Source organism: Rattus norvegicus, chromosome 9 (genome assembly GCF_021556685.1).
Source record: "Rattus norvegicus strain SHRSP/BbbUtx chromosome 9, alternate assembly SHRSP_T2T, whole genome shotgun sequence".
NCBI lineage: Eukaryota > Metazoa > Chordata > Mammalia > Rodentia > Muridae > Rattus > Rattus norvegicus.
Genome location: NC_141542.1, coordinates 16,905,814 through 16,932,063, shown reverse-complemented (window position 1 = coordinate 16,932,063; position 26,250 = coordinate 16,905,814). Strand labels below are relative to the sequence as shown.

Here is a 26,250-nt window from a genome sequence, read left to right as displayed (position 1 = left end):
GATGGACTTTCAGAAGTGCAGACAACCCTGAGAGCTCAGGGGAGACCACCACTTCTGCTCACATTCCATTCCTGGCCCAATAGGAACCTGCAGAGTGACCTGTGGATACTGGGATATAGGACAGCAGCAGGAACTTGCTTAACTTACTAAACTGGTCCTACAGCTGCCTGCAATCAAATCCCCCGTGGAAGAGAGCTGAACTCTCAGAAGTGTAGACACTACTTCTGCTCACATTCCTGACCCAAGAGGAACCTGTGGAGTGCCCTTGGTGTACTCTGGGTACAGGGACCTAGGAGAAATTAGAAGCAGGACCCTTCAGGCTTCTGCCTGCACCTAGAGCTAAAAGCCAGTCTCCAGGACTACGTACAATCCTGAGAGCAGAGGTAAGACCAACTCTTCTGCACTAAGCAACACACCTGGAAGCTTCAGAAAGCAGAAACCCAAGAGCAGATCTCAGTACCCAGATCTGTCTGAAAGAAAACAGGTATACAGGAGTGCTGACATACAGGCCTACAGGAGAGTTAAGACACAGTCAGAGACAGCAAAACCAACTAACAATAGAGACAACCTGATGATGAGAGGTAAGCACAGGAATGTAAGGAACAGAAACCAACACTACTTGCCATCATCAGAGCCCAGTTCATCCACCAAAGCAAATACTGAATATCCAAACACACTGGAAAAGCAAGATGTGGATTTAAAATCACATCTCATCATGATCATAGAGGAATTTAAGAAGGACATAAATAACACCTTTAAAGAAATACAGGACAAGAAAAGTAAACAAGTAGAAGCCCTTAAAAAGAGGAAACACAAAAATCCCTTAAAGAATTGCAGGAAAACACAGCCAATCAGGTAAAAGGAATTGAACAAAACTATCCAGGATTTAAAAATGGAAAGAGAAACAATAAAGAAAGCACAAAGGGAGACGACCTTGGAGATAGAAAACCTAGGAAAGAGATCAGGAGTCATAGATGTAAGCATCACCAACAGAATACAAGAGATAGGAAAGAGACTCTCAGGGGGAGAAGGTACCATAGAAAACATCCACATAATCATCAAAGATAATGTAAAATGAAAAAAACAAAACAAAACAAAAACTCCTAACCCAATCATCCAGGAAATCCAGGACACAATGAGAAAATCAAACCTAAGGCATAGAAGAGAATGAAGAGGGCAGCGCAGATCTTCCTGGTTGCTGCCGCCGCGCAGAGCTCATAGGCAGCACCACACGAGCAAACTTGAGCCTCGGGACCACAGGTAAGACCAACTTTTCTGCTGCAAGAGACCTGCCTGGTGAACTCAGGACACACAGAGGCAAAATTCCTCTAGGACCGGGCACTTCCTATGTTTACCAGGAATCCCAAACCCGCAGATCCAGGCCCGCAGCAGCTCTCTGCTCCCAAACCCTGTGGGAGAGAGACCTCACCGCCTGGTCAGGTGGGCACTCCTGAGGCTGCAGAGTGGAAGAGGCCACCAACACTGCCCACCCCTGCCCACATCCCTGGCCCAAGAGGAAACTGCATACGGCCTCTGGGTTCCCGTGGGGGAAGGCCCAGGAGCAGCAGGACCCCTGCACCTGAGACACCGCTGGAACCTGAAGGGACAGACCGTATAAACAGTTCTCTGCACCCAAATCCCGTGGGAGGGAGAGCTAAACCTACAGAGAAGCAGACACACCTGGGAAACCAGATGAGACAGCACTCTGCACCCATCTCTGAAGCCGGAGGAAAACACCAAATGCCATCTGGAACCCTGGTGCACGGAGGTTCCCGGAAACAGCGGTGCAGATCTTCCTGGTTGCTGCCGCCGCGCAGAGCTCTTAGGCAGCACCCCACGAGCAAACTTGAGCTTCGGGACCACAGGTAAGACCAACTTTTCTGCTGCAAGTGACCTGCCTGGCGAACACCAGACACAGGCCTACAGGAAAAGCTGAAGACCTGTAGATAGGAAAAACTACACGCCCGAAAGCAGAACACTCTGTCCCCATAACTGGTTGAAAGAAAACAGGAAAACAGGTCTAAAGTACTCCTGACACACAGGCTTATAGGACAGTCTAGCCACAGTAAGAAATAGCAGAACAAAGTAACACTAGAGATAATCTGATGGCGAGAGGCAAGCGCAGGAACACAAGCAACAGAAACCAAGACGACATGGCATCATCGGAGCCCAATTCTCCCACCAAAGCAAACATGGATATCCAAACACACCAGAAAAGCAAGATCTAGTTTCAAAATCATATTTGATCAGGATGCTGGAGGACTTCAAGAAAGACGTGAAGAACTCCCTTAGAGAAGAAGTAGAAGCTTACAGAGAGGAATCACAAAAATCCCTGAAAGAATTCCAGGAAATCATAAATAAACAAGTAGAAGACCATAGAGAGGAGTTACAAAAATCCCTGAAAAAATTCCAGGAAAACACAATCAAACAGTTGAAGGAATGAAAAATGGAAATAGAAGCAATCAAGAAAGAACACATGGAAACAACCCTGGATACAGAAAACCAAAAGAAGAGACAAGGAGCTGTGGTTACGAGCTTCACCAACAGAATACAAGAAATGGAAGAGAGAATCTCAGGAGCAAAAGATTCCATAGAAATCATGGACTCAACTGTCAAAGATAATGTAAAGCAGAAAAAGCTACTGGTCCAAAACATACAGGAAATCCAGGACTCAATGAGAAGATCAAACCTAAGGATAATAGGTATAGAAGAGAGTGAAGACTCCCAGCTCAAAGGACCAGTAAATGTCTTCAACAAAATCATAGAAGAAAACTTCCCTAACCTAAAAAAAGAGATACCCATTGGCATACAAGAAGCCTACAGAACTCCAAATAGATTGGACCAGGAAAGAAACACCTCCCGTCACATAATAGTCAAAACACCAAATACAAAAAATAAAGAAAGAATATTAAAAGCAGTAAGGGAAAAACGTCAAGTAACATATAAAGGCAGACCTATCAGAATTACACCAGACTTTTTGCCAGAAACTATGAAAGCCAGAAGATCATGGACAGATGTCATACAGACCCTAAGAGAACACAAATGGAAGCCCAGGTTACTGTATCCTGCAAAACTCTCAATTAACATAGATGGAGAAACCAAGATATTCCATGACAAAACCAAATTTACACAATATATTTCTACAAATACAGCACTACAAAGGATAATAAATGGTAAAGCCCAACATAAGGAGGCAAGCTATACCCTAGAAGAAGCAAGAAACTAATCGTCTTGGCAACAAAACAGAGAAGAAAAGCACACAAACATAACCTCACATCCAAATATGAATACAACAGGAAGCAATAATCACTATTCCTTAATATCTCTCAACATCAATGGCCTCAACTCCCCAATAGAAAGACATAGATTAACAAACTGGATACACAATGAGGACCCTGCATTCTGCTGCCTACAGGAAACACACCTCAGAGACAAAGACAGATACTACCTCAGAGTGAAAGGCTGGAAAACAACTTTCCAAGCAAATGGTCAGAAGAAGCAAGCTGGAGTAGCCATTCTAATATCAAATAAAATAAATTTTCAACTAAAATTCATCAAAAAAGATAAGGAAGGACACTTCATATTCATCAAAGGAAAAATCCACCAAGATGAACTCTCAAACCTAAATATCTATGCCCCAAATACAAGGGCACCTACATACGTAAAAGAAACCTTACTAAAGCTCAAAACACACATTGCACCTCACACAATAATAGTAGGAGACTTCAACACCCCACTCTCATCAATGGACAGATCATGGAAACAGAAATTAAACAGAGACGTAGACAGACTAAGAGAAGTCATGAGCCAAATGGACTTAACAGATATTTATAGAACATTATACCCTAAAGCAAAAAGATATACCTTCTTCTCAGCTCCTCATGGTAGTTTCTCCAAAACTGACCATATAATTGGTCAAACAACGGGACTCAACAGGTACAGAAAGATAGAAATAATCCCATGCGTGCTATCAGACCACCACGGCCTAAAACTGGTCTTCAATAACAATAAGGGAAGAATGCCCACATATATGTGGAAATTGAACAATGCTCTACTCAATGATAACCTGGTCAAGGAAGAAATAAGGAAAGAAATTAAAGACTTTTTAGAATTTAATGAAAATGAAGGTACAACATACCCAAACTTATGGGACACAATGAAAGCTGTGCTAAGAGGAAAACTCATAGCGCTGAGTGCCTGCAGAAAGAAACAGGAAAGAGCATATGTCAGCAGGTTGACAGCACACCTAAAATCTCTAGAACAAAAAGAAGCAAACACAACTAGGAGGAGTAGAAGGCAGGAAATATTCAAACTCAGAGCTGAAATCCACCAAGTAGAATCAAAAAGGACCATAGAAAGAATGAACAGAACCAAAAGTTGGTTCTTTGAGAAAATCAACAAGATAGATAAACCCTTAGCCAGACTAACGAGAGGACAAAGAGAGTGTATCCAAATTAACAAAATCAGAAATGAAAAGGGAGACATAACTACAGATTCAGAGGAAATTAAAAAATTATCAGATCTTACTACAAAAGCCTATATTCAACAAAACTTGAAAATCTGCAGGAAATGGACAATTTCCTAGACAGATACCAGGTACCGAAGTTAAATCAGGAACAGACAAACCAGTTAAACAACCCCATAACTCCTAAGGAAATAGAAGCAGTCATTAAAGGTCTCCCAACCAAAAAGAGCCCAGGTCCAGACGGGTTTAGTACAGAATTCTATCAGACCTTCATAGAAGACCTCTTACCAATATTATCCAAACTATTCCACAAAATTGAAACAGATGGATCACTACCGAATTCCTTCTATGAAGCCACAATTACTCTTATACCTAAACCACACAAAGACCCAACAAAGAAAGAGAACTTCAGACCAATTTTCCTTATGAATATCAATGAAAAAATACTCAATAAAATTCTGGCAAACGGAATCCAAGAGCACATCAAAACAATCATCCACCATGATCAAGTAGGCTTCATCCCAGGCATGCAGGGATGGTTTAATATACGGAAAACCATCAACGTGATCCATTATATAAACAAACTGAAAGAACAAAACACATGATCATTTCATTAGATGCTGAGAAAGCCTTTGACAAAATTCAACACCCCTTCATGATAAAAGTCCTGGAAAGAATAGGAATTCAAGGCCCATATCTGAACATAATAAAAGCCATATACAGCAAACCAGTTGCTAACATTAAACTAAATGGAGACAAACTTGAAGCAATCCCACTGAAATCAGGGACTAGACAAGGCTGCCCACTCTCTCCCTACTTATTCAATATAGTTCTTGAAGTTCTAGCTAGTGCAATCAGACAACAAAAGGAGGTCAAGGGGATACAGATTGGAAAAGAAGAAGTCAAAATATCACTATTTGCAGATGATATGATAGTATATTTAAGTGATCCCAAAAGTTCCACCAGAGAACTACTAAAGCTGATAAACAACTTTAGCAAAGTGGCTGAGTATAAAATTAACTGGAATAAATCAGTAGCCTTCCTCTACACAAAAGAGAAACAAGTCGAGAAAGAAATTAGGGAAACGACACCCTTCATAATAGACCCAAATAATATAAAGTACCTCGGTGTGACTTTAACCAAGCAAGTAAAAGATTTGTACAATAAGAACTTCAAGACTCTGAAGAAAGAAATTGAAGAAGTCCTCAGAAGATGGAAAAAAGTCCCATGCTCATGGATTGGCAGGATTAATATAGTATAAGTGGCCATTTTACCAAAAGCGATCTACAGATTCAATGCAATCCCCATCAAAATACCAATCCATTTCTTCAAAGAGTTAGGCAACAATTTGCAAATTCATCTGGAATATCAAAAAACCCAGGATAGCTAAAACTATCCTCAAGAATAAAAGGACTTCAGGGGGAATCACTATCCCTGAAGTCAAGCAGTATTATAGAGCAATAGTGATAAAAACTGTATGGTATTGGTACAGAGACAGACAGATAGACCAATGGAAAAGAAATGAAGACCCAGAAATGAACCCACACACCTATGGGCACTTGATTTTTGACAAAGGAGCCAAAACCATCAAATGGAAAAAAGATAGCATTTTCAGCAAATGGTGCTGGTTCAACTGGAGGTCAACATGTAGAAGAATCCAGATCGATCCATGCTTATCACCCTGTACAAAGCTTAAGTCCAAGTGGATCAAGGCCTCCACATCAAATCAGATACACTCAAACTAATAGAAGAAAAATTAGGGAAGCATCTGGGGCATATGGGCACTGGAAAAAATTTCCTGAACAATACACCAATGGCTTATGCTCTAAGATCAAGAATCGACAAATGGGATCTCATAAAACTGCAAAGCTTCTGTAAGGCAAAGGACACTGTGGTTAGGACAAAACGGCAACCAACAGATTGGGAAAAGATCTTTACCAATCCTAAAACAGATGGAGGCCTTATATCCAAAATATACAAAGAACTCAAGAAGTTAGACCGCAGGGAGACAAATAACCCTATTAAAAATGGGGTTCACAGCTAAACAAAGAATTCACAACTGAGGAATGCCGAATGGCTGAGAAACACCTAAAGAAATGTTCAACATCTTTAGTCATAAGGGAAATGCAAATCAAAATCAGCCTGAGATTTTACCTCACACCAGTGAGAATGGCTAAGATCAAAAACTCAGGTGACAGCAGATGCTGGCGATGTTGTGGAGAAAGAGGAACACTCCTCCATTGTTGATGGGATTGAAGACTGGTACAACAATTCTGGAAATCAGTCTGGAAGTTCCTCAGAAAATTGGACATTGAACTGCCTGAGGATCCAGCTATACCACTCTTGGGCATATACCCAAAAGATGCCCCAACATATAAAAAAGACACGTGCTCCAGTATGTTCATAGCAGCCTTATTTATAATAGCCAGAACCTGGAAAGAACCCAGATGCCCTTCAACAGAGGAATGGATACAGAAAATGTGGTACATCTACACAATGGATTATTACTCAGCTTTCAAAAACAATGACTTTATGAAATTCGTAGGCAAATGGTTGGAACTGGAAAATATCATCCTGAGTGAGCTAACCCAATCACAGAAAAACACACATGGTATGCACTCATTGATAAGTGGCTATTAGTCCAAATGCTTGAATTACCCTAGATGCCTAGAACACATGAAACTCAAGACGGATGATCAAAATGTGAATGCTTCACTCCTTCTTAAAAGGGTAACAAGAATACCCTTGGCAGGGAATAGAGGGGCAAAGATTAAAACAGACACAGAAGGAACATCCATTCAGAGCCTGTCCCACATGTGGCCCATGCATATACAGTCATCCAGTTAGACAAGATGGATGAAGCAAAGAAGTGCAGGCCGACAGGAGCCGGATGTAGATCTCTCCCGAGAGACACAGCCAGAATACAGCAAACACAGAGGCGTATGCCAGCAGCAAACCAGTGAATTGAGAATAGGACCCCCGTTGAAGGAATCAGAGAAAGTACTGGAAGAGCTTGAAGGGGCTCGAGACCCCATAGGTACAACAATGCCAACCAACCAGAGCTTCCAGGGACTAAGCCACTACCTAAAGACTATACATGGACTGACCCTGGACTCTGACCTCATCGGTAGCAATAAATATCCTAGTAAGAGCACTAGTGAAAGGGTATGTCCTAGGTCCTGCTAAGACTGAACCCCAAGTGAACTAGATTTTTCGGGGGAGGCTGGCAAGGGGGGGAGGATGGGGAGGGGAACGCCCATAAAGAAGGGGGGGGAGGGGGACGTTGCCTGGAAACTGGGAAAGGGAATAACACTCGAAATGTATGTAAGAAATATTCAAGTTAAAAAAAATTTCAAAAAAAAAACAATCTGTAATAAATACTCCCTTTTGAAAAAAAAGAAAACATCCAATGAAAAATAAAGAAAGAAATTATTGGAAAAAAAAAGAAGAGAATGAAGACACCCTACTTAAAGGGCCAGTAAATATCTTCAACAAAATTATAGAAGAGATTTCTCTAACCTGAAGAAAGTGATGCCCATAAACATACAAGAAGCCTACAGAACTACAAATTGATTGGACAAAAAAAGAAATTCCTACTTTCACATAATAATCCCAAATGAGTGAAACAAAGAAAGAATATTAAAAGCAGTAAGGGGAAAAGTTCAAGTAACATATAAAAGCAGACCTATCAGAATTACACCAGACTTCTCACCAGAGACTATGAAAGCCAGAAGATCATGGGCAGATGTAATTCACAAATGCCAGCACAGGCTACTATACTCATTAAAACTCTCAATTAAAACAGATGGAGAATCAAACATATTTCATGATACAACCAAATTTACATAATATCTTTCCACAAATACAGTCTGACAAAGGATAATAGATGGAAAACTCCAACACAAGGAGGGAAACTATACCTTAGAAAAAGCAAGAAAATAATCTCCTTGCAAGAAAACCATAAGAAGAGAGACACACAAACATAATTCCACCTCTAATAACAAAAATAACAGGAAAAAAATCACTATTCCTTAATATGTCTTAACATCAATGGACTCAATTTCCCAGTAAAAAGACATACACTATCACACTGGATGCAGAAAGAGGACTCCGTGTTTTGCTGCATACAGGAAACACAACTCAGTGACAAAGACAGAAACTACTTTGGAGTAGAAGGCTGGAAAGCAAATTTTCAAGGGAATGGTCCAAAGAAACAAATTGAAGTAGTCATTGTAATATAAAATAAAATTAACTATCAACAAAAAACATTATCAAAAAAGATAAGGAAGGACACTTCATATTCATCAAAGAAAAAAGAATTCACCAAGATGAACTCTCAATCCTAAATATCTATGTTACAATTGCAAGGGCAACTACATTCATAACAGAAACCGTACTAGAGCTCAAAGCAGACATTACACCTCAAACAATTATAGTAGGAGATTTCAACACCCAAATGTCATCAATGGACAGATCATGGACACAGAAACTAAACAGAGATAGAGAAACTAACAGCAGTTATGAACCAAAGGATCTAATAGATATTTATAGAACATTTCATCCCAAAAACAAAAGAATATACCTTCTTCTTAGCATGTTACCCACTCCAAAATTGACCATATAACCAGTTACAAAACAGGCCTCAACAGATACAAGAAGATTGAAATAATCCCATGGATCCTATCAGACCACCATGGACTAAGGCTGGTTTTCAATGAAAATATTAATGACAGAAAGCCCACATATACATGAAAGTTGAACAAAGCTCTACTCAATGATAATTTGGTCAAGGAAGAAAGAAAGAAATTACAGACTTTTTAGAATTTAATGAAAATGAAGACACAACATACCCAAACTTATGGAACACAATGAAAGCCATGCTAAGTGGAAAACCCATATGTCTGAGAGCCTCAAAAAAAAAAAAAAAAAAAAAAAAAAAAAAAAAAAAACCAGGAGAAAGCAAACATTAGCAGCTTGACAGAACACCTAAAAGCTCTAGAACAAAAAGAAGCAAACACACCCAAGAGAAGTAGAGAACAGGAAATAATAAATCAGGGCTGAAATCAACCAAGTAGAAACAAAAAGGGCTATACAAAGAATCAAAAATCCAGGAGCTGGTTCTTTGAGAAAAACAACAAGATAGATAAACCCTTAGCCAGACTAACCAGAGGGCACAGAAAGTGTATCCAAATTAACAAAATCAGAAATGAAAAGGGAGATATAACAACAGAATCTGAAGAAATTCAAAAGAATCACCAAATCCTATTACAAAAGCCTATATTCAACAAAACTGGAAAATCTGGAGAAAAGGGACAATTTTCTAGACAAATACCAGGTATGAAAGTTAAATCAGGATCAGATAAATCATCTAAACCATCCCATAACTCCTAAAGAAACAGAAGCAGTTATTAAAACTCTCCCAATCATAAAGATCTCAGGACCACATTGTTTCAGTGCAGAATTCAATCAGACCTTCATAGAAGATCTCCTACCAATACAATATAAACAATTCCATAAAATAGAAACAACGAACACTATCCACTTCATTCTCTGAAACCACAATTATGCTTATAAAGAAATCACGCAAAGACCAAACAAAGAAAGAAAATGTCAGACCAATTTCCCTTATGAATATTTACACAGAAATACTCAATAATATTTTTGCAAACTGAATCCAAGAACACATCAAAATGATTATTAATCATGATCAAGTAGGCTTCATTCCAGGGATGCAGGGATGGTCCAATATAAGGAAATCCATCAACATAATCCACTATGTAAACTAATTCAAAGAAAAAAACATATGATCATTTCATTAGATATTGAGAAAGCATTTGACAAAATTCAACACTCCTTCATGATAAAAGTCCTGGAATGATCAGGAATTCAAAGTCTATACCTAAACATAGTAAAAGCAATATACATGAAACCAATAGCCAACATTAAACTAAATGGGGAGAAACTTGAAGCAATCCCACTAAAACCAAGGACTAGACACTCTCTCCCTTACTTATTCAATAGAGTTTGCATAGTCCTAGGCAGAGCAATCAGACAATGAAAGGAGGTCAAAGGGATATGAATTGGAAAGGAAGGAGTCAAAATAGCACTATTTGGAGATGTTATGATAGTATACTTAATTGACCCCAAAATTTCCACCAGAGAACTACTAAGCATGATAACCAACTTCAGTAAAGTGTCTGGGTATAACATTAACTCAAACAAATCAGTAGCCTTCTTCTACTGAAAGGATAAACAGGCTGAGAAAGAAATTAGGGAAAGGACACCATTCACAATAGTCACAAATAATAAAAAATACTTAGGGGTGACTCTAACCAAGTAAGTGAAAAATCTGTATGACAAGAACTTCAAGTCTCTAAAGAAAGACAATGAAGAAGATCTCAGAAAATGGAAAGACCTCCATGCTCATGGATTGGCAGGATCAATAGAGTAAAAATGGCCATTTTACCAAAAGCAATCTATAGATTCAATGCAATCCCCATCAAAATTCCAACTCAATTCTTCATAGAGTTAGAAAGAGCGAATTGCAAATTGATTTGTAATAACGAAAAACCCAGGATAGCGAAGACTATTCTCAAGAATTAAAAACCTTCTGGGGTAATCACCGTCCCTGACCTCAAGCATCATCCCTGACCAGCCCTTACAGAGAAATACTAATAAAAACTGTATGATATTGGTACAGAGACAGGCAGGTAGATCCATGGAATAGAATTGAAGACTCAGAAATAAACCCATACACCTATGGTCACTTGATCTTTGACAAAGGAGCTAAAACCGTCCAATGGAAAAGAGATAGCATTTTCAACAAATGGTGCTGGTTCAACTGGGGGTCAGCATGCAAAATAATGCAAATTGACTCATTCTTATCACCCTGTTCAAAGCTTAAGGACAAGGGGATCAATAACCTCCACATCAAACCAGATACACTCAAACTAAAGGAAGAAAAAGTGAGGAAGAGCCTTGATAAAACCAGCACTAAGGATAATATCGTGAACAAAGCACAGGTGGTTTATGCTCTAAGATCAAGAATCCACAAATTGAACCTCATAAAACTGTAAATCTTCTGTAAGTCAAAGGACACTGTCACTAGGGCAAAATGGCAACCAAGAGTTTGGTAAAAGATCTTTACCAATACTACATTTGATAGAGGGCTAATATCCAATATATACGAAGAACTCAAAAAGTTAGACTCCAGAGAGCCAAAAACCCTATTAAAAATGGGTACAGAGGTAAACAAAGAATTTTCAGCTGGGGAATACTGAATGGCTGAGAAATACCTTAATAAATATTCAACATACTTAGTCATCAGGGAAATCAAATCAAAACGACCCTGAGATTCCACCTCACACCAGTCAGAAAGGCTAAGATCAAAAACTTAGGTGACAACTGATGCTGGTGTGGATGTGGAGAAAGAGGAACAATACTACATTTTTGGTGGAATTGGAAGTTGGTACAACCACTCTTGAAATCAGTCTGAAATTTCCTCAGAAAATTGGACGTTGTACTGCCTGAGGACCCAAGTATACCTCTCCTGGGCATATACCCAAAAGATGCTCCAACACACAACAAAGTCACATGCTCCACTATGTTCATAGCAGCCATATTTATAATAGCTAGAAGTTGGAAAGAACCTAGACACCCTTCAACAGAGGAATGGATACAGAAAATGTGGTACATCTACACAATGGAGTACTACTCAGCTATCAAAAACAATGACCATGAAATTCATAGGCAAATGGAATGAACTAGAAAATATCATCCTGAGTAAGTAACCCAATCACAAAAAACCACACATGGTATGCACTCACTGATAAGTGGATATTAGCCCAACAGTTCTAATCACCCAAGATACAATCCGGAGACCACACAAAGCTCAAGAAGAAGGACAACCAAAGTGTGGATGCTTCACTTTTTCTTAAAAGGGGGAAGAAAAATATTCATAGCAGGGGATAAGGAGAAAAAGTTTGGAGCAGAGATTGAAGGAATGGCCATTAAGAGACTGCCCCATCTGGGGATCTAGCCTATTATATATACATGTATGTGCACGTGTGCGTGTACACAGCCACCAAATCTAGATAATACTGATGAAGCTAAGAAGTGGATGCTGACAGGAGCCTGATATAGCTGTCTCCAGAGATGCACAGCCAGAGCATGCCAATTACAGAGGCCCATGCCAGCAGCAAACCATTTAACTGAGAACAGTATCCCTGTTGGAGAAGTTTGAGAAAGAATTGAAAGAACTGAAGGGACATGCAACCCCATACAAAGAACAATACCAAAGTACCAGAGCTCTCAGGGACTAAACCCCTACCCAAAGACTGTATATACATGGACCAATCCCTGGCGCCAGCTGCCTATGCAGCAGAGGATGACCTTTTTGGGTATCAATGGAAGGAGAAGCCCTTGGTCCTGTGAAGGCTGTACTGGCCCCCAGTGTAGGGGAATTTTTTTGGGGTAAGGGTGGGTGTTTGGGAAAGGGAACACCCTTATAAAAGAAGGGTAGGTGATAGGATAGGGGGCTTATGTCCAGGGAATAGCATTTGAAATGTAAATAAAAAATATCCATTAAAAATAAAAGAAATGAAAAGCAGGGTTCTTTTAGCAGGCTGGTGTCTATGCCTACCATTCAGTCTATCTTTCTTGTAAAAAGTACTATATTTATGACTGAAGTTATATCTCTCAATATTAATGTTTTTATAGAAATTAAAATGAATGGGTATAAATCCAACAATCCAACTAGCTTGCCCCTTTATAACCAGTTCTGTATTGTTCTTAAAATGAGTCTTTATCTAGTAAACATTTTGCAATGTTGTTCAATGTCAATTTGAATACTCAGGAAACAAGTTGGGCAATGACCCTAAATACTGTTATATTCCAGTATAAATCATCAAAAGACCATATTGGTTAACAAACCATGGATCTCATCAGTTCTCAAGTGTGGGAATCTTCCAAGTTCCTAGTTAGAAGCTTCATTTTTATCATTGTAGCAAATACTGTCAGTTATATTTTCTAAGAGTGACAGTCTCATTTAACTCCTTTTCTGCGAAGGAAGCTCTGAAGTGTCAAGCTTAAAATAATTAAAGTCTGTCTGTCATTCATTCAATTTTTTAAATAGAAACTCTATTTCATGGCCTGAGTGGCTAGTTCATCCTCCAACTCTATCCCATATGGTTTTCCCATGCATAGGTGCCTTTTCCCATTTCTTTCTTTGTCACACAGGATCTGAAAAAACCTGCATGGAGAGGGCCGCAGAAACTACTCATTTTGACTGTTGTATCACAGCCATTTAGAGCAAACAAAGCACTCATTCATTTTAGTGTTTAGTGGTAAAGAAACAATGGTGACCAGTGTTACAGGCACCCCTTTCCAGATGTGTGCTCAGAAGCCAGCAGTTTTATCCTTCACTGCTTTCTTTTTCCAAGTATATATGTCAAAATAGAAAAGGAAAAGATTTTAAGATATAAATAAAAATTGACTTTTACCATGTAAAGAATGGGCCCTAGAAACCATAAATGAATCACAGATTCAAAGGATACAGAGAAACCCATTGAGAAATCAAGAGGGAAGAAAGAGACACCAAGCACTTGAGGGACTAAGGGTGCAGAATGACTTGGGCACAAGGCTGGTCAACAAATGTGACACCAACGCCCCAACCAGTTCTCCTAGGTAGACATATTGCCCAAAGCCATATTACCCACCACTGTGACACAGTCTCTGTGTTATGGTCTAATGAACATAACCCATGTCCTAAGCAATGGATATATTTCAATTAAGTTGGCTGTAATTCCAATTAATAAAATGACCCTCATAAATCTCCAGGCACTTAAATGCCTATTGCCTCAGGTGAGTGGTTCACAACCTTCGTAATGCTGTTGGTCATGTTATGGTGAACCCCAGCCACAGAATTATTTTCATTGCTATTTCACAACTGTAATTTTGCCTCTGTTATGAATCATATCTGTGTTTTCTGATATTATTTAGGTGATACCTATGAAAGAGTCATTAACTTTCACAGAAGTCATGACTTACAGGTGCCCTAGATAGACCAGTACTTAGTATCTTAAAATATTACAAGGCAGAAGACAGTAAATACCTTGGAAAGTGTGCTGGTCTCAAAAGTCACATGGTCACTTGTGCAAAGGAGGCACTTGTGGAGGCTGCTTATGTGTGAAGGCAGTCAGTAAACAGAGACAAAGGGCAAGCTGAAACCATCTACCCTAGCCATATGCACTTGGTAAATATACACTTGACTTCATAGTAACGCATGTTCAAAAGTTAAGCCATTCATTCATACTTAGAGGGAAAGAAGCATATCAGACAGTAAGTACAAGGTGAATGATGACAAGCTCCACTTCTAGAGAAGGCATTTCTGGGCCAGAGTAGAACTATGCTGACTTTACAACCGAACCCATCAAGGAGCAGCCAGGCATGCTAGAAGTCCTGGCATCAAGTCTCCATCTAGCCCTGACTCAGTCCTTGCTTCCTTCCCTCTTCTTCCTCCTGACTTGTACTGATCAAAAAATAAAATAAAACAGTCATAGCATGCAGTTTCCAGACACCAGTGAATGGCCTGCAGGGATAGGACAAAACATGAATTATCTCTATTTCTATCTCACTGCATTCTCCCTCTCCTCTCTGGCTTGCCTATGCTTCTTGATTTGTCTCATGCTCCAAACCCAGGTACATATGTGATGTATCTAAAATCTAACTTCCACCCTTTCTTTCCTTGCCTCAGACATCATTGCTATCAGTTCCTAGAGTCCCATCTGCAGAATCCATACCCTGCCCATGGGACTTTAGATGCATTTGTCCTTGGCGATGCTGATTTTACAACAGCTAAAACACTAAAATAGGGCTCTGTCTACAGCAAATAATCTCAGCTGGCACTGCTACTGCAATTAGTAATTGAAATCTGGTTTTGAAAGAACAGGACTCTCTATGCACTGCCCTCCTCCCTTCCCAGCCAGCTTCTTTTCTGCCATGACCACTGACGACGACGACTCCTCCTCCTCTTCCTCCTCCTCATCATCATCATCCTCCTCCTCCTCTTCCTCATCTTTCTCCTCTTCTTTCTCCTGGCCCCTATACTCACTAAAGATGTGCTAGTCTTATACTCTGCTGGAGCCTTGACCTGGACCAGCTACTGCAGAGTAGTCTATCTTGACCTCCTCTAGGCTCACCAATAAGTAACCCTCTGTGTGGTTAGGGCTGTGATCGGCAAGTATCTAGTGATAGGTGAGTGATTATATGAACTACTTTCTTGGCTTTTTAAATGTAAAGTTACAGCACTTGCCAAATCCAAGACTTGCTTCTGAAATTACTTTGGGTTGTTGCCCTTTACTCTGCCTGCTACCTCCCATTTTCCACATACATGACAGTACTCAGTTAACCAATATCATGAACCCTAATCTTCCACATCAGGACTGTGATGTCTCTCAGGACATTGCTATTTTCTATGGTGCTATCAGTTCCTAGAGTCACATCTGCAGAATCCATACCCTGCCCATGGGACTTTAGATGCGTTTGTCCTTGGCGATGCTGATTTTACAACAGCGAAACCACTAAAATAGGGCTCTGTCTACAGCAAACAATCTCAGCTGGCACTGCTGAGGAATTGTCTTCATTTGTTATTGGGATGAGAAAAAGCTGTCTCAGAACTCCAGGAAAGAATGTTGCATGTTCCCAGAACAGCTCAGGCTACACATGCTGAGTAAAGGCAATGCTATCATCATACTCTCCAATCCCAAAAACTGTTCCACAGGTCTTGGTCTAACAGAATGAGGCCTTCAGAAAGGACTCAATGCTCACAAAGCAAACCTGTGAGAAAGCCAGAAGGCTGGATTTTTTTCTGGAAAAACAAAGAAGTAGGTAATTTTAGTTAAAGAGCCTCCCTGGCAAAACTGAGGGTGGACTATGATATAGGACTACCTTGGATTTAAATTTTTTCACCATGTGAATCTTGATAGTCCCTTGGGTCTTCATTTAGCTAATATAGAGAGGGTAGTTTGAGGTTAGCTCAAATATGCCCGTCATTCCAAGGGTTTTGTTGTTCTTGTTTTTTTGTTGTTTTCTAAGAGCTATTAATGTCCACATAGGTTTGCAATGGCAACTTAAAGTAAGCAGGAAGGAGGCCAGCCCTTGATGTGTACAGTAATGGTCTTGCCACATCAGCTTACAGAGATGAACAGCTTTTGCCTTAAACAAACTGAGCACTGTTATAGTTCTATGACTTAAAAATTGTAGGTATAAAATCTGGACACATACTAAATAAAACAGAACAAACCAACCAAGTTAGCATATAGATAACCAAATCCTCAAGCCTGTTTGTCATCCAGGACATTTCAATTCTACTCATGAAACTGCACAGTTGAAATTAAATTTCGGTACTAGAAATTAACAAATATAGGTGGCCTTTCATGTTCCTCAGAAACATGGCTCTTGGTGACTTTCACAACCTTTTCCAAATTTTGAACAGAGTTTAAAGAGCTCTAGTCATGAGCATTTATGAAGAAATAAAGGACAAGAGAATTCTCTTTTATATGCAAGAGCCATTTGAGTATTGTATATTTACAATGCAGAGGTGTTTAAAGCTAAACAAAACCAGAAGAAAGTTACTGCCTGCTTCAAAGCATAATACTTAAATTCATCTTCTGAATTTTAATAATGGTCCTCAGAAATGAGAAAGAGCTGCGGTGTTATTTCACCCTGGGGACCTCTAAACCACTGCTCTTTCTTAATAAATTGCAGGCTGTTCAGCTCTGGGTTTTGCTACAAGCTTATGTGACACATGGATAGTGTTATTATGAGCTTGATATAATGTCAGCATGGAGACATAGAGACCTCACACTATAAGTCCAGATTTGTTTTTATTGCCTTGGGTTTTTAACTTTAAAAATATTCCCAATTAATCTCATTCCCCAGAAACAGAGGAGCTGAGGCTGAGGTCTGGGTTGTCTGCCAGACACCACCACTCTTCAAGGACATAGAACTAAAGAATCTGTTTAGAAAAATACAAGAAACAGTGGATTATCCATCTATGATGAATGTCCTGTGAATGTCACTTTCTGACTAGTGACTTAGGATCTACCACCATCTGCAGGAGGACTGTAGTAACTGGTCTTTTGTATCCAGGCTTGAAGCTGAGGCTACATTTCAATGACATTTGTAGTCTGTGCTCACCAAAGAGCCGGTTAGGAGATAAATGCAGGCTTGTCAAATAAATTAATGATTTTTAAGGGCCAAAATGACTGCCTATGGACACAGCAATGGAATCAACATAATCAGGAGTTTCCTAGAACACGGGATCTAAAACAACCAGAAAGACAAGAGCTAGAGGAGGGACAGGGAAGAACAGTACACATCCTCTCTGGCAAAAAAAGGGTGAGAAAATGAATGCTGTCAACCAAGAACTGGGAATTCTGTTGGTGAGCCCAGGTCAGCCCATCTGTAACAGGATATAAGCTTCACTGTGGGAAATATACTTCAACCCTACTCCATGCCCTTCAACGAAGAGATTCTAGTCCTAACATCCTACTTGAAGGTAGCAGAGAATGTTGGCAGTTTACACTGTACATCAATCTGGCTATCCTATGAGGAGATCAGGTTGTCACGCTGAAGGAATGCCCCGCCGCCAATGGAAAACAGACTATCCTCCACATTGTACTGGACCTTGTCCAACCAGTTGAAGGCGTTAAGAACACACACATAGGTACCCCAAAAGGCTCTACATCAAGAATGTATCATAGAGGGGCTGAAGAGAAAAGAAAAGACCAGGGCTTGGTTCCCAGAACCCACATGACTGCCTACAACCTTAACCAAACCCAGCTCCATTCTAGCCCCCACTGACTCCAGGAGTACACACAACACACTAAACACTTATTGGTATATAGGTAAGATGCTCAAACACATTAAAGAATAATAAATCTCTAGAGGATATTTTTTTAAAAACGCATCATTCTGACATTTCCCACATGCAAGCTCAGCCAAGTCCTTTAAATCTCTTCCCTCTCTCTCTCTGTATATTATTGAGCCGTTCTCTCCAAACACATAAGGTTTTGAGGACAGTGTGGCAGAGTAGATATCAGCCTCAGTATGGTCATGTTGCTCACCATCCTAGAGAAGGTCCCCACTGTACACATGGGCTGTGACCCAAACAAAGGGTTAAGCTAATAAAACTGTCCAGGACTACAGCTAAGGCTTGCCTAGGAACGGTATTCAGTAACAGCCAAGCTCTCCTCCACACCCTGAAAGCTTAGGCCTTGGGAGTTAAGTACCATCATTATCATTCTTTATGAGTGGCAACCCTAAAAGCAATCTCCAGCATCATTGACCTTCGCCTCCTCCCCCATATTCTTTCATTGCCCCGACCCTGATTGCTTTTTCTCAGCCACGATGACTATGTTTGTTAAGATGGATGAAACTGGCCCAGCATCAAAGGCACAGCCCCAGACTGGAAGTAGAAATTCAGAGAGCTCAGAAAGGGACCACTGCCCCATGGGACCCACCGATTTCCTCCCCCAAGGAGGAGTTCAGGATGGCTCCGGCAGACATTACAACTGCGCAGCTGCGCAAACCGCGGGGGTGCAACTGGCTCAGAGGGACCCCAGGTACCAGAGGCCGCCAGCCCAGCCCTGAGAAGGGCGCCTCTTTGCCGTCCAAGGTGCGCACACGCACACGCTTGCGCATCTCGCACAGCAGCTCTGGCCCTGTACGTCGTGCCTCACGCCGCCCCCGCCTGCTGAAGCGCACACCGTGCTTGTTAAAGGACATGTAGTAGCGCATGGCTTTCTGCAGGCGCGGGTTCAACATCTTAGAGGACACGGTTCCCTTCCAGAGCCGGTACAGGAAGGCTCTGGACATGGAGGTCGACAGCATGTCACTATCATAGGCTTCCTCAGGCAAACTGCCTCTCCTTGGGTGACGCAGCTTCTCCTGCTTGGGCTGACCAGGTCCTGATTGCCATGAGGACTCCCCCGGAGATGGCAGCCCCAGGGCACCCTGCCGGTGGTGGTACAACCCAGGCTGACCCGCAACAAAAAAGTAGTTGTCTTCCTCAGGATAGAAAGCACTTTGTGATTTCCTCCCGACCTGGGATGTAAAAAACTCATCCCCATTGTCAAAGCCATCTTGGGCCTGGTCCCCTTTCTGTGGGTCCCCAGGCCAGCTGTTGAAAGGGCTCGCAGAGTGGCCGTCTATCAGTACTTTGCTTGGCTCCAAACTTCTGGGCAAAGAGGGCTCCTGCAATGCACCCATGATGACCCTCTGCTTGCCCTGCACAGGCAGGAGCCCGCGGCTCTCCAGGAAGGAAAAGGAGCTGGGCATAGGTGCAGCAGGATTGCTGTTGGTGAAATAGATGAAAATTGCCAAAAAGAGGAGCCCCCAAACAAATATTGCAAAGAGCATTCGTTGTCGCCATTGCTTCAAGTGTGGTTTCATTGCAGATCTTTGGGGCCAGCACTTCACCTTGGGGTCTCAAAACCTGAAAAAAGACAGGAGTCTGATTAGCATAAGAAATTTGCTCAGACACTGCTGGGGCAGCATTTAATCCAAAGTAGACTGAAGGATGCGTGAGAAAATCAGAATTTTCTTCTCCCCACCTTCATACCTTCACTCTTGACTTCTGACAGGTAAAGTGTCACACCACCTCAGCAAAATCTTGAGAGAAATATTTCCCAAGAGACTCTGGACATGCCTGCCATTTCTATCTTGAGCACTCTTGTGAGGATCTATTGCTGTACCTTCCCTTTGCACCTAACAGAATTCTATTTAGGCAAGGCAAAGTTGGAAAATAAAGCAGTTTGCCTGCTCATATCTGCTAGCAGTCCATCAAAGTCTCAGCTCATACATTTTATAGGCATCAATGGTAGGCACTTCTAAATTCTTCATGATCTACGTGGAACATATCAGAAGTCCACCACTGTTAGTACTGAATAAAGCAATATTGGGTGACTGTGGCTACAGGCAAATAATGCAGGGTCCTTGCTGACTTCGGTGACCTCAAGGATAGTCCTACCTTTCTGCAAGCAAGACTGCAACCACCACAGCAACAAAGTAAACCAAGAAGAAATATCAGCAGTTATCTTGCTGTGCTCCAGTCCCTGCACTTAGCATTTGTCCCAAGTTATCTCTTGATCTTTTGTTCTCTGAATAAGACAGAGAGCACTATTATATCCATTTCCTAAGGAATAAGCAGGTCTACAGAGGTAAACCAATAAGCCCACAAACATGTATAGCAAGCAATATTATGTTCAAACCCATTGTCACTCTGGGGCTCACTAAACTTTGAAAGCATCTGTTCATACCTGCTCATATCTACTCAAGAAAAGTTATATTTTCTAGGTGTAGCTTGTCTGTCTGTGGTAAAGGAGCATTTTCACCCAAATTACCACTCACTGCTATACTTTTCTGTTTCCTTCTGTACCAGAATGACATGGCCATACCAATTACTGTCAAAACTTCTCAGTGCTTACTCTTTGTGTCCACGCATCTCACTAGAAAGTGATAATGGACAGTTTCCTGCAGTGCAACCTGGGAACATGATTTGAGTGCCATTTTCTATGTTACTCAACTAACCTGAATATATTAAGGACACAATCCATCACTGCTTCAGGTTATAATGTCCAACACAAAGCCCTAGGAGCCCTTTCTAGTATTTTGAGAATCAACTGGAAATCATAACATTACCCTCTATAACAATTATTCTATTTCCGCTGAAATTGTGGACATTTCTATTTCATTTGATCACTTGCTACCTGTAGGTGGTGCAAGTGGGGTCTATACCCATGAGATTTCCCTCACTTCAGATACCAGGCTTAGGAGGTATCACCAGGCCATGTTTCTGACAGTTCAGTTATCAAGCAGAAAGTTCCCACAATATCCATTAGATTTGATAATTCGCTTTAATGACTAACAAAACCAAGCAAAATGGTATACTTAATTATTTTAGTTTTATATATACAATACACACAAGGTGATAAAAGGAGTGATATCACTTCTGGTATCCAAAAACCTCAGTAATCATAGAGCTATATTGAGCTTCACTGTCAGCATTATACTGAAGTTGTGTCATACAGATATTATTGAGTGAATCACCATCCTCAAAAATAAACTCAACCCACAGTTTTCCTTTCCTTGTTGGAAGATAACGCTGAATTCTCAGCCAGAAATGTCATGTTGTTAGTCTTTCTGAAGTCCCCAACCTAGAGCTTTGTAGAAGGTTGTGATAGTGAGCATAGTCCTATCACAGGGAATCTGAATGCTTGAAACAGAATTTCAGAAAGGATCCTATGGCAAAGACTAAAGGAGTCCTTCAGTGTTCACAGGTGAACCACTACTGAAAGGATTGATTTGAAAGCCTGCCTTGCTGTTTCCAAATGGGAATGGTTTCACTGCTCTGGGCAGCAGTTTGAGTAGGTAACAGGAGAAAGATAACATCATTTCAGCATTAGCCTGTGAGAACATTTTTATAACCTACAGATAAAGGTGAGGTAGGTGAGGTGTGAGAATCAGGGGTATAATAAGATAGAAAAAACAGCTTTGAGCTCTTGGGAAGAAGCCAGACACCTCTGGCCCCAGATGCCATGCCCCATATGCTACATGAATTCCTGTTGCCTTATAATTTATTGGCTGCAGGAAGCTGAGGTGAAAGACGTCCGAAGGTGAACCTGCTGAATTACACAGAATGATTCCCAAGATCACAGCCTGGTTTCATTACATGAAAATGCCTCGTTTCTTGAAAATGAGATGGGAATCCTTTTCTGTAAAGGGGAATAGCAGCTGGCACAGTAGGGAGGTAAAATAATGAGAAGATGTTTGGGTCTGCTCAGAAGAGAAGGTCCTGCAGAGTACCTAAGACCCTGTCCCCGTTTGTTCTTTCCTTCCTGATGTGCTCTACTGGAGAAAACTGAAGCATTCCCATGATCCTCAGAGCTCACAAAAGAATTAAAGATCCCAAGGCAAAAACAGCAGTTCTGCATTGGATAAGATGCACATTCCTTCTGACACAAAGTAATTATGCAGAGGTGGAAGTTTGCTGCCTCCACTCATGATCAGGCTTCAACTTTTAATAATTCAAGTCTTTCCTGCAGCTTTGATGTCTGCCAACCTTCTGTTGCTAATTAAGAGACCATTCACTAAAATGATCACATCTCAAAGCCAGTGGCAGATCTTCTGCCAGCAAAACACTCAGAACTCCCTGTTTATTCCTGACCTCCACTAGACACATTTATAACAGATCTAGGTCATAAAGGTGAGGGCCATCAAAGTTAAAGCACACGTCCCTCTTCATGTGCAAGGGAAACTTTTATGATGCATCAGAGAGCATATTTTCCCTACTATATTACATCCAAAATGTTATAATGGCATCATTTATGCAGAGTCATCTGTTGCACTCACTGCTCTAAGTTATCATTAGCTGGTACAACATAAATGGCATCAGAGATGGATGAAAGGCCCATTGGCAAAGCACCTGACCCCAGATGCCAGTGGAAGCTGCTCCCTAATCAGACCTTCATGTGTATACTGTCAATGAGGGTTAAATCACTGGAACTGTCAAGCGCCTGCCGCGTTCTCCCTGAGGATATCTGTGGCAAGATTGTCAGCACACTGGGCCAGTGCAGCTTACTCTGCCCTCCACAGCCACTCTCAATTATTACCTAGTAGCAAGGTTTTGATACCCAGGGGACTTTCTCTGTTATTGGCACTACCTTTGTCCTCTTCCCACCCTTGTTTCCACTTCTGTGTCTTGTCTGGACAAACATGTAAGAAATTTCTATTTTTATGTAGAGAATCTATCCATAACCCCTAGAAATTATTCTGATTACTTTGCTCATCTAGAAAGCTCAGTGGGTTCCCTTAACTAAGATATGGATTCCCTTTGCAGACGGAGAAAATAAAAAGAACTCAGCTGTGTTCAGGATAATCATAATTAGACCGAGGAATGCTTAAATTCTTCAAAGCATTCTAAAAGAAAACATACTGTCCCAAGGACAAAATTTACCATGTTGTTAGATAAAATTATGAAATGTAAACGATTCGGCAAACACTACACTGAAGCATGGTGTTAACCCAGATAAATTCCTGTTTTGTTTAAGGAAAAATTGTTTAGTTACAGTTAACATTTTTGCTTCTTTAATGAAGTCACCCCTGAGCCCCGAGATTGACAAACATTATCAACGGGTTTTGTTTTTGTTTTGATTCAGGTTTGTTGTTGGTGCTATTGGAGGTTAATATACTTTTAATATATTTGTTGTAACCCCAATAACCAGGTTTTTTGCAAGTCTCAAAAACACTCATTTTTTTTTATGTGTGTACCAAAGAGTTGTCTGAACCAATTTCAAATCTAAGATTTAATTTGTGAGCTACAGAAGGACGTCCATGTCTGAATGGTCTCCATGACCTTAGTCCTTAAAATTAGCTCTTGTTATCCCTGAGAAGAGACTCCAAACACTCACAAAGAAGATAAAGTGCTCCAGCTAGAATTCATCTATGCCCTCTCAAACTCACAGCCCCTTTTACAAATAGCCGTTTTCCTTACTTCACTTTATTAAAGGTAAGAAAGTGTCTAGACTACTAAATCGAGAAGGATAGAAGTCCCAGCCTAATTTTAAGCCATATTCAAGAAAATAGAAGGGAAAGGTCAACCAGGTCAAAGAGCATTGTGGTGATGGGGCACTAGCTCCCTTTTAAGGAGTACATCAAAACTTTGTCTCTGGAAGGGCTGTCCCCCTTGATAAAGAGATCTCTTCTCTGTGACACGGTAGGAGTGTGAGAGAGTAGAGATGTCAGAAAGGGATGATATACTCAAAGGATTTGGCAAAGGTGTAAGTTTTCATAATGTGTGCTACTACTCAGACAAGCTACAGTGGAGATAACTGCAAGCCTGCTATATGTGGCAGCCACATTTTACTCCATTTTAAACACTCAGGGAGAGTGGGAAGGCCTATGGAACATTCATCATCTGTGTTTATCAAATAAAATGATTGGAACTAGGAAAATATAGCAAACATAGGAAAGCCTATGTTCCTAACTGTTTAATAGGATGGCTTTGTTGGTATATGTTTCCCTACAAGGAGGGTCTGGATGGCTCCAGGAATACATATGGTTAGGTGTTGGACTGTGTTTTTGCTGAAGAATCAGGCAGATAGGAAATGGTATTAAAGGGAGATTTGCATATGTGAGTCTCTCAGGCAGCTTTCACTGGGGCGGGAGCAGGGGAAGAATAAATGATTTCAGAAAGCTGTCATTGGTTATATTGTATGAAAACAAAATAAGCCACCTAGTGTAAGGGTCTATTCTCTTCCAGAAACAGCATTCAGGCTTTGAGTACAATGTCTCTTTGTTTTACAATCATTAGCATTCAAATATTTACAGTTTACCCCAATAATGTTCCAAGGCTTTTAGCTGTAGCTGTCAATTTGATTCAGGACTATATGTTTATTTATTTTACATATTCACTTTACATTCCATTCACTGATGCTCTCCCAGTCACTCCCTCCCACAGTCCTTCCTCTTCCCCTAACCACTCCCCTTCTCCTCTACAATGTGGGATGCCCTGGGTATCCTCACACCCTGGCACATCAAGTCTTCCAGGCTAGGCACATCCTTTCCCACTGAGGCCAGAAAAGGCAGCCAGCTACAAGAATGTATGCCATTTATAACTTTTGGGATAGCCCCTGCTAGAGTTATTTGGGAGCCACATGAAGAACACGATGCACATCTAATACATATGTGATGGGAGGCTTAGGTCCAGCCTGTATATTCTCTTTGTTTGGTGGTTCATTCTCAGATAGCCCCAAGAATACAGGCTGGTTGACTCTGTTGCTGTTCTGTGGAGTTCCTATCTTTGTTAGAGCCTGCAACCCTTCCTCCTATTCTTCCACAAGAGTCCCCAAGCTCCATCCACTGTTCAGTTGTGGGTGTCTGTATCTGTCCAAGTCAACTGCTTGATGGAGCGTCTCAAAGGACAGCCATATTAGATTCCTGTCTGTAAGCATAACAGAGTATCATAAGTCGTGTCAGTGGTTGGCAGCACTGATGTTTAACTGTACAGAAAATATGAAATTGTAAACCTGCTCTTGAGACTTGAAAGATTTACATGGACTCTTAAAATAGAATTAGGCTTGGATGTAACATAGAGATGGCCAAAGTTGGCTCTTAAAAGTGAGTTCTGTACAAGCATGGACTCCAACTTTTTTTAAAAGGCAATGATGTAACTTTAAATTTTCAAAGTCTCCTTTTAAAGATGGTTCTTAAATGTGTTAACCTCCCTTTTAGCACATCACCCACCAGAGGTGGTAGAAAAGAAAGAATACAGGGAAAGTGGACCTATTTAGAAAGGTTCTTTGGAGCAACTCTGTCAGTGTTATCTGGAAATTGGCAGTTCACATCACAGGTTAGTAAAAGCAGCCTTAACCATTTGCAAATACTTCACTGATACATCACTAGTCCAGGTCAGCAGAGTTGGGATATCAAACAGGAATCACCAGTAGTGACACTACCTAGTAGAGAAGAAACAGCCAGAGCAGCAGAACCTTCCAGTTTCTGCCTGATCCCAGAACATAACCCACTCCATAGCTTTCTGTACCCAAATCCTGTGGGGGAGAGAAGTGGACTCTCATAAGTGCAGACAATCCTGAGAGCTCAGGGGAGACCTCCATGTCTTCTAACATTCTTGGCCCATTCTTGCCTAGTGACTTCTGCATGCAGGAACATAGGAGTAATCAGCGGCAGGAACCTTCTGATTTCTGCCTGAGCCCAGAGCTGAAAAC

The 26,250-nt window shown here is 40.9% G+C and overlaps 1 protein-coding gene across 7 annotated transcripts in view; it reads right to left on the bottom strand.

The window, feature by feature from the left end:
- St6gal2 (ST6 beta-galactoside alpha-2,6-sialyltransferase 2) overlaps window positions 1–26,250 on the bottom strand; it is a 98,114-nt gene that overhangs the window by 38,107 nt on the left and 33,757 nt on the right. For all 7 annotated transcript variants that reach the window (XM_087565073.1, XM_087565070.1, XM_087565071.1 and 4 more), the window contains 1 exon segment: window positions 18,988–19,961. In XM_087565073.1, coding sequence (XP_087421199.1) covers window positions 18,988–19,918 — 931 coding nt within the window. In that variant the 5' untranslated portion in view covers window positions 19,919–19,961.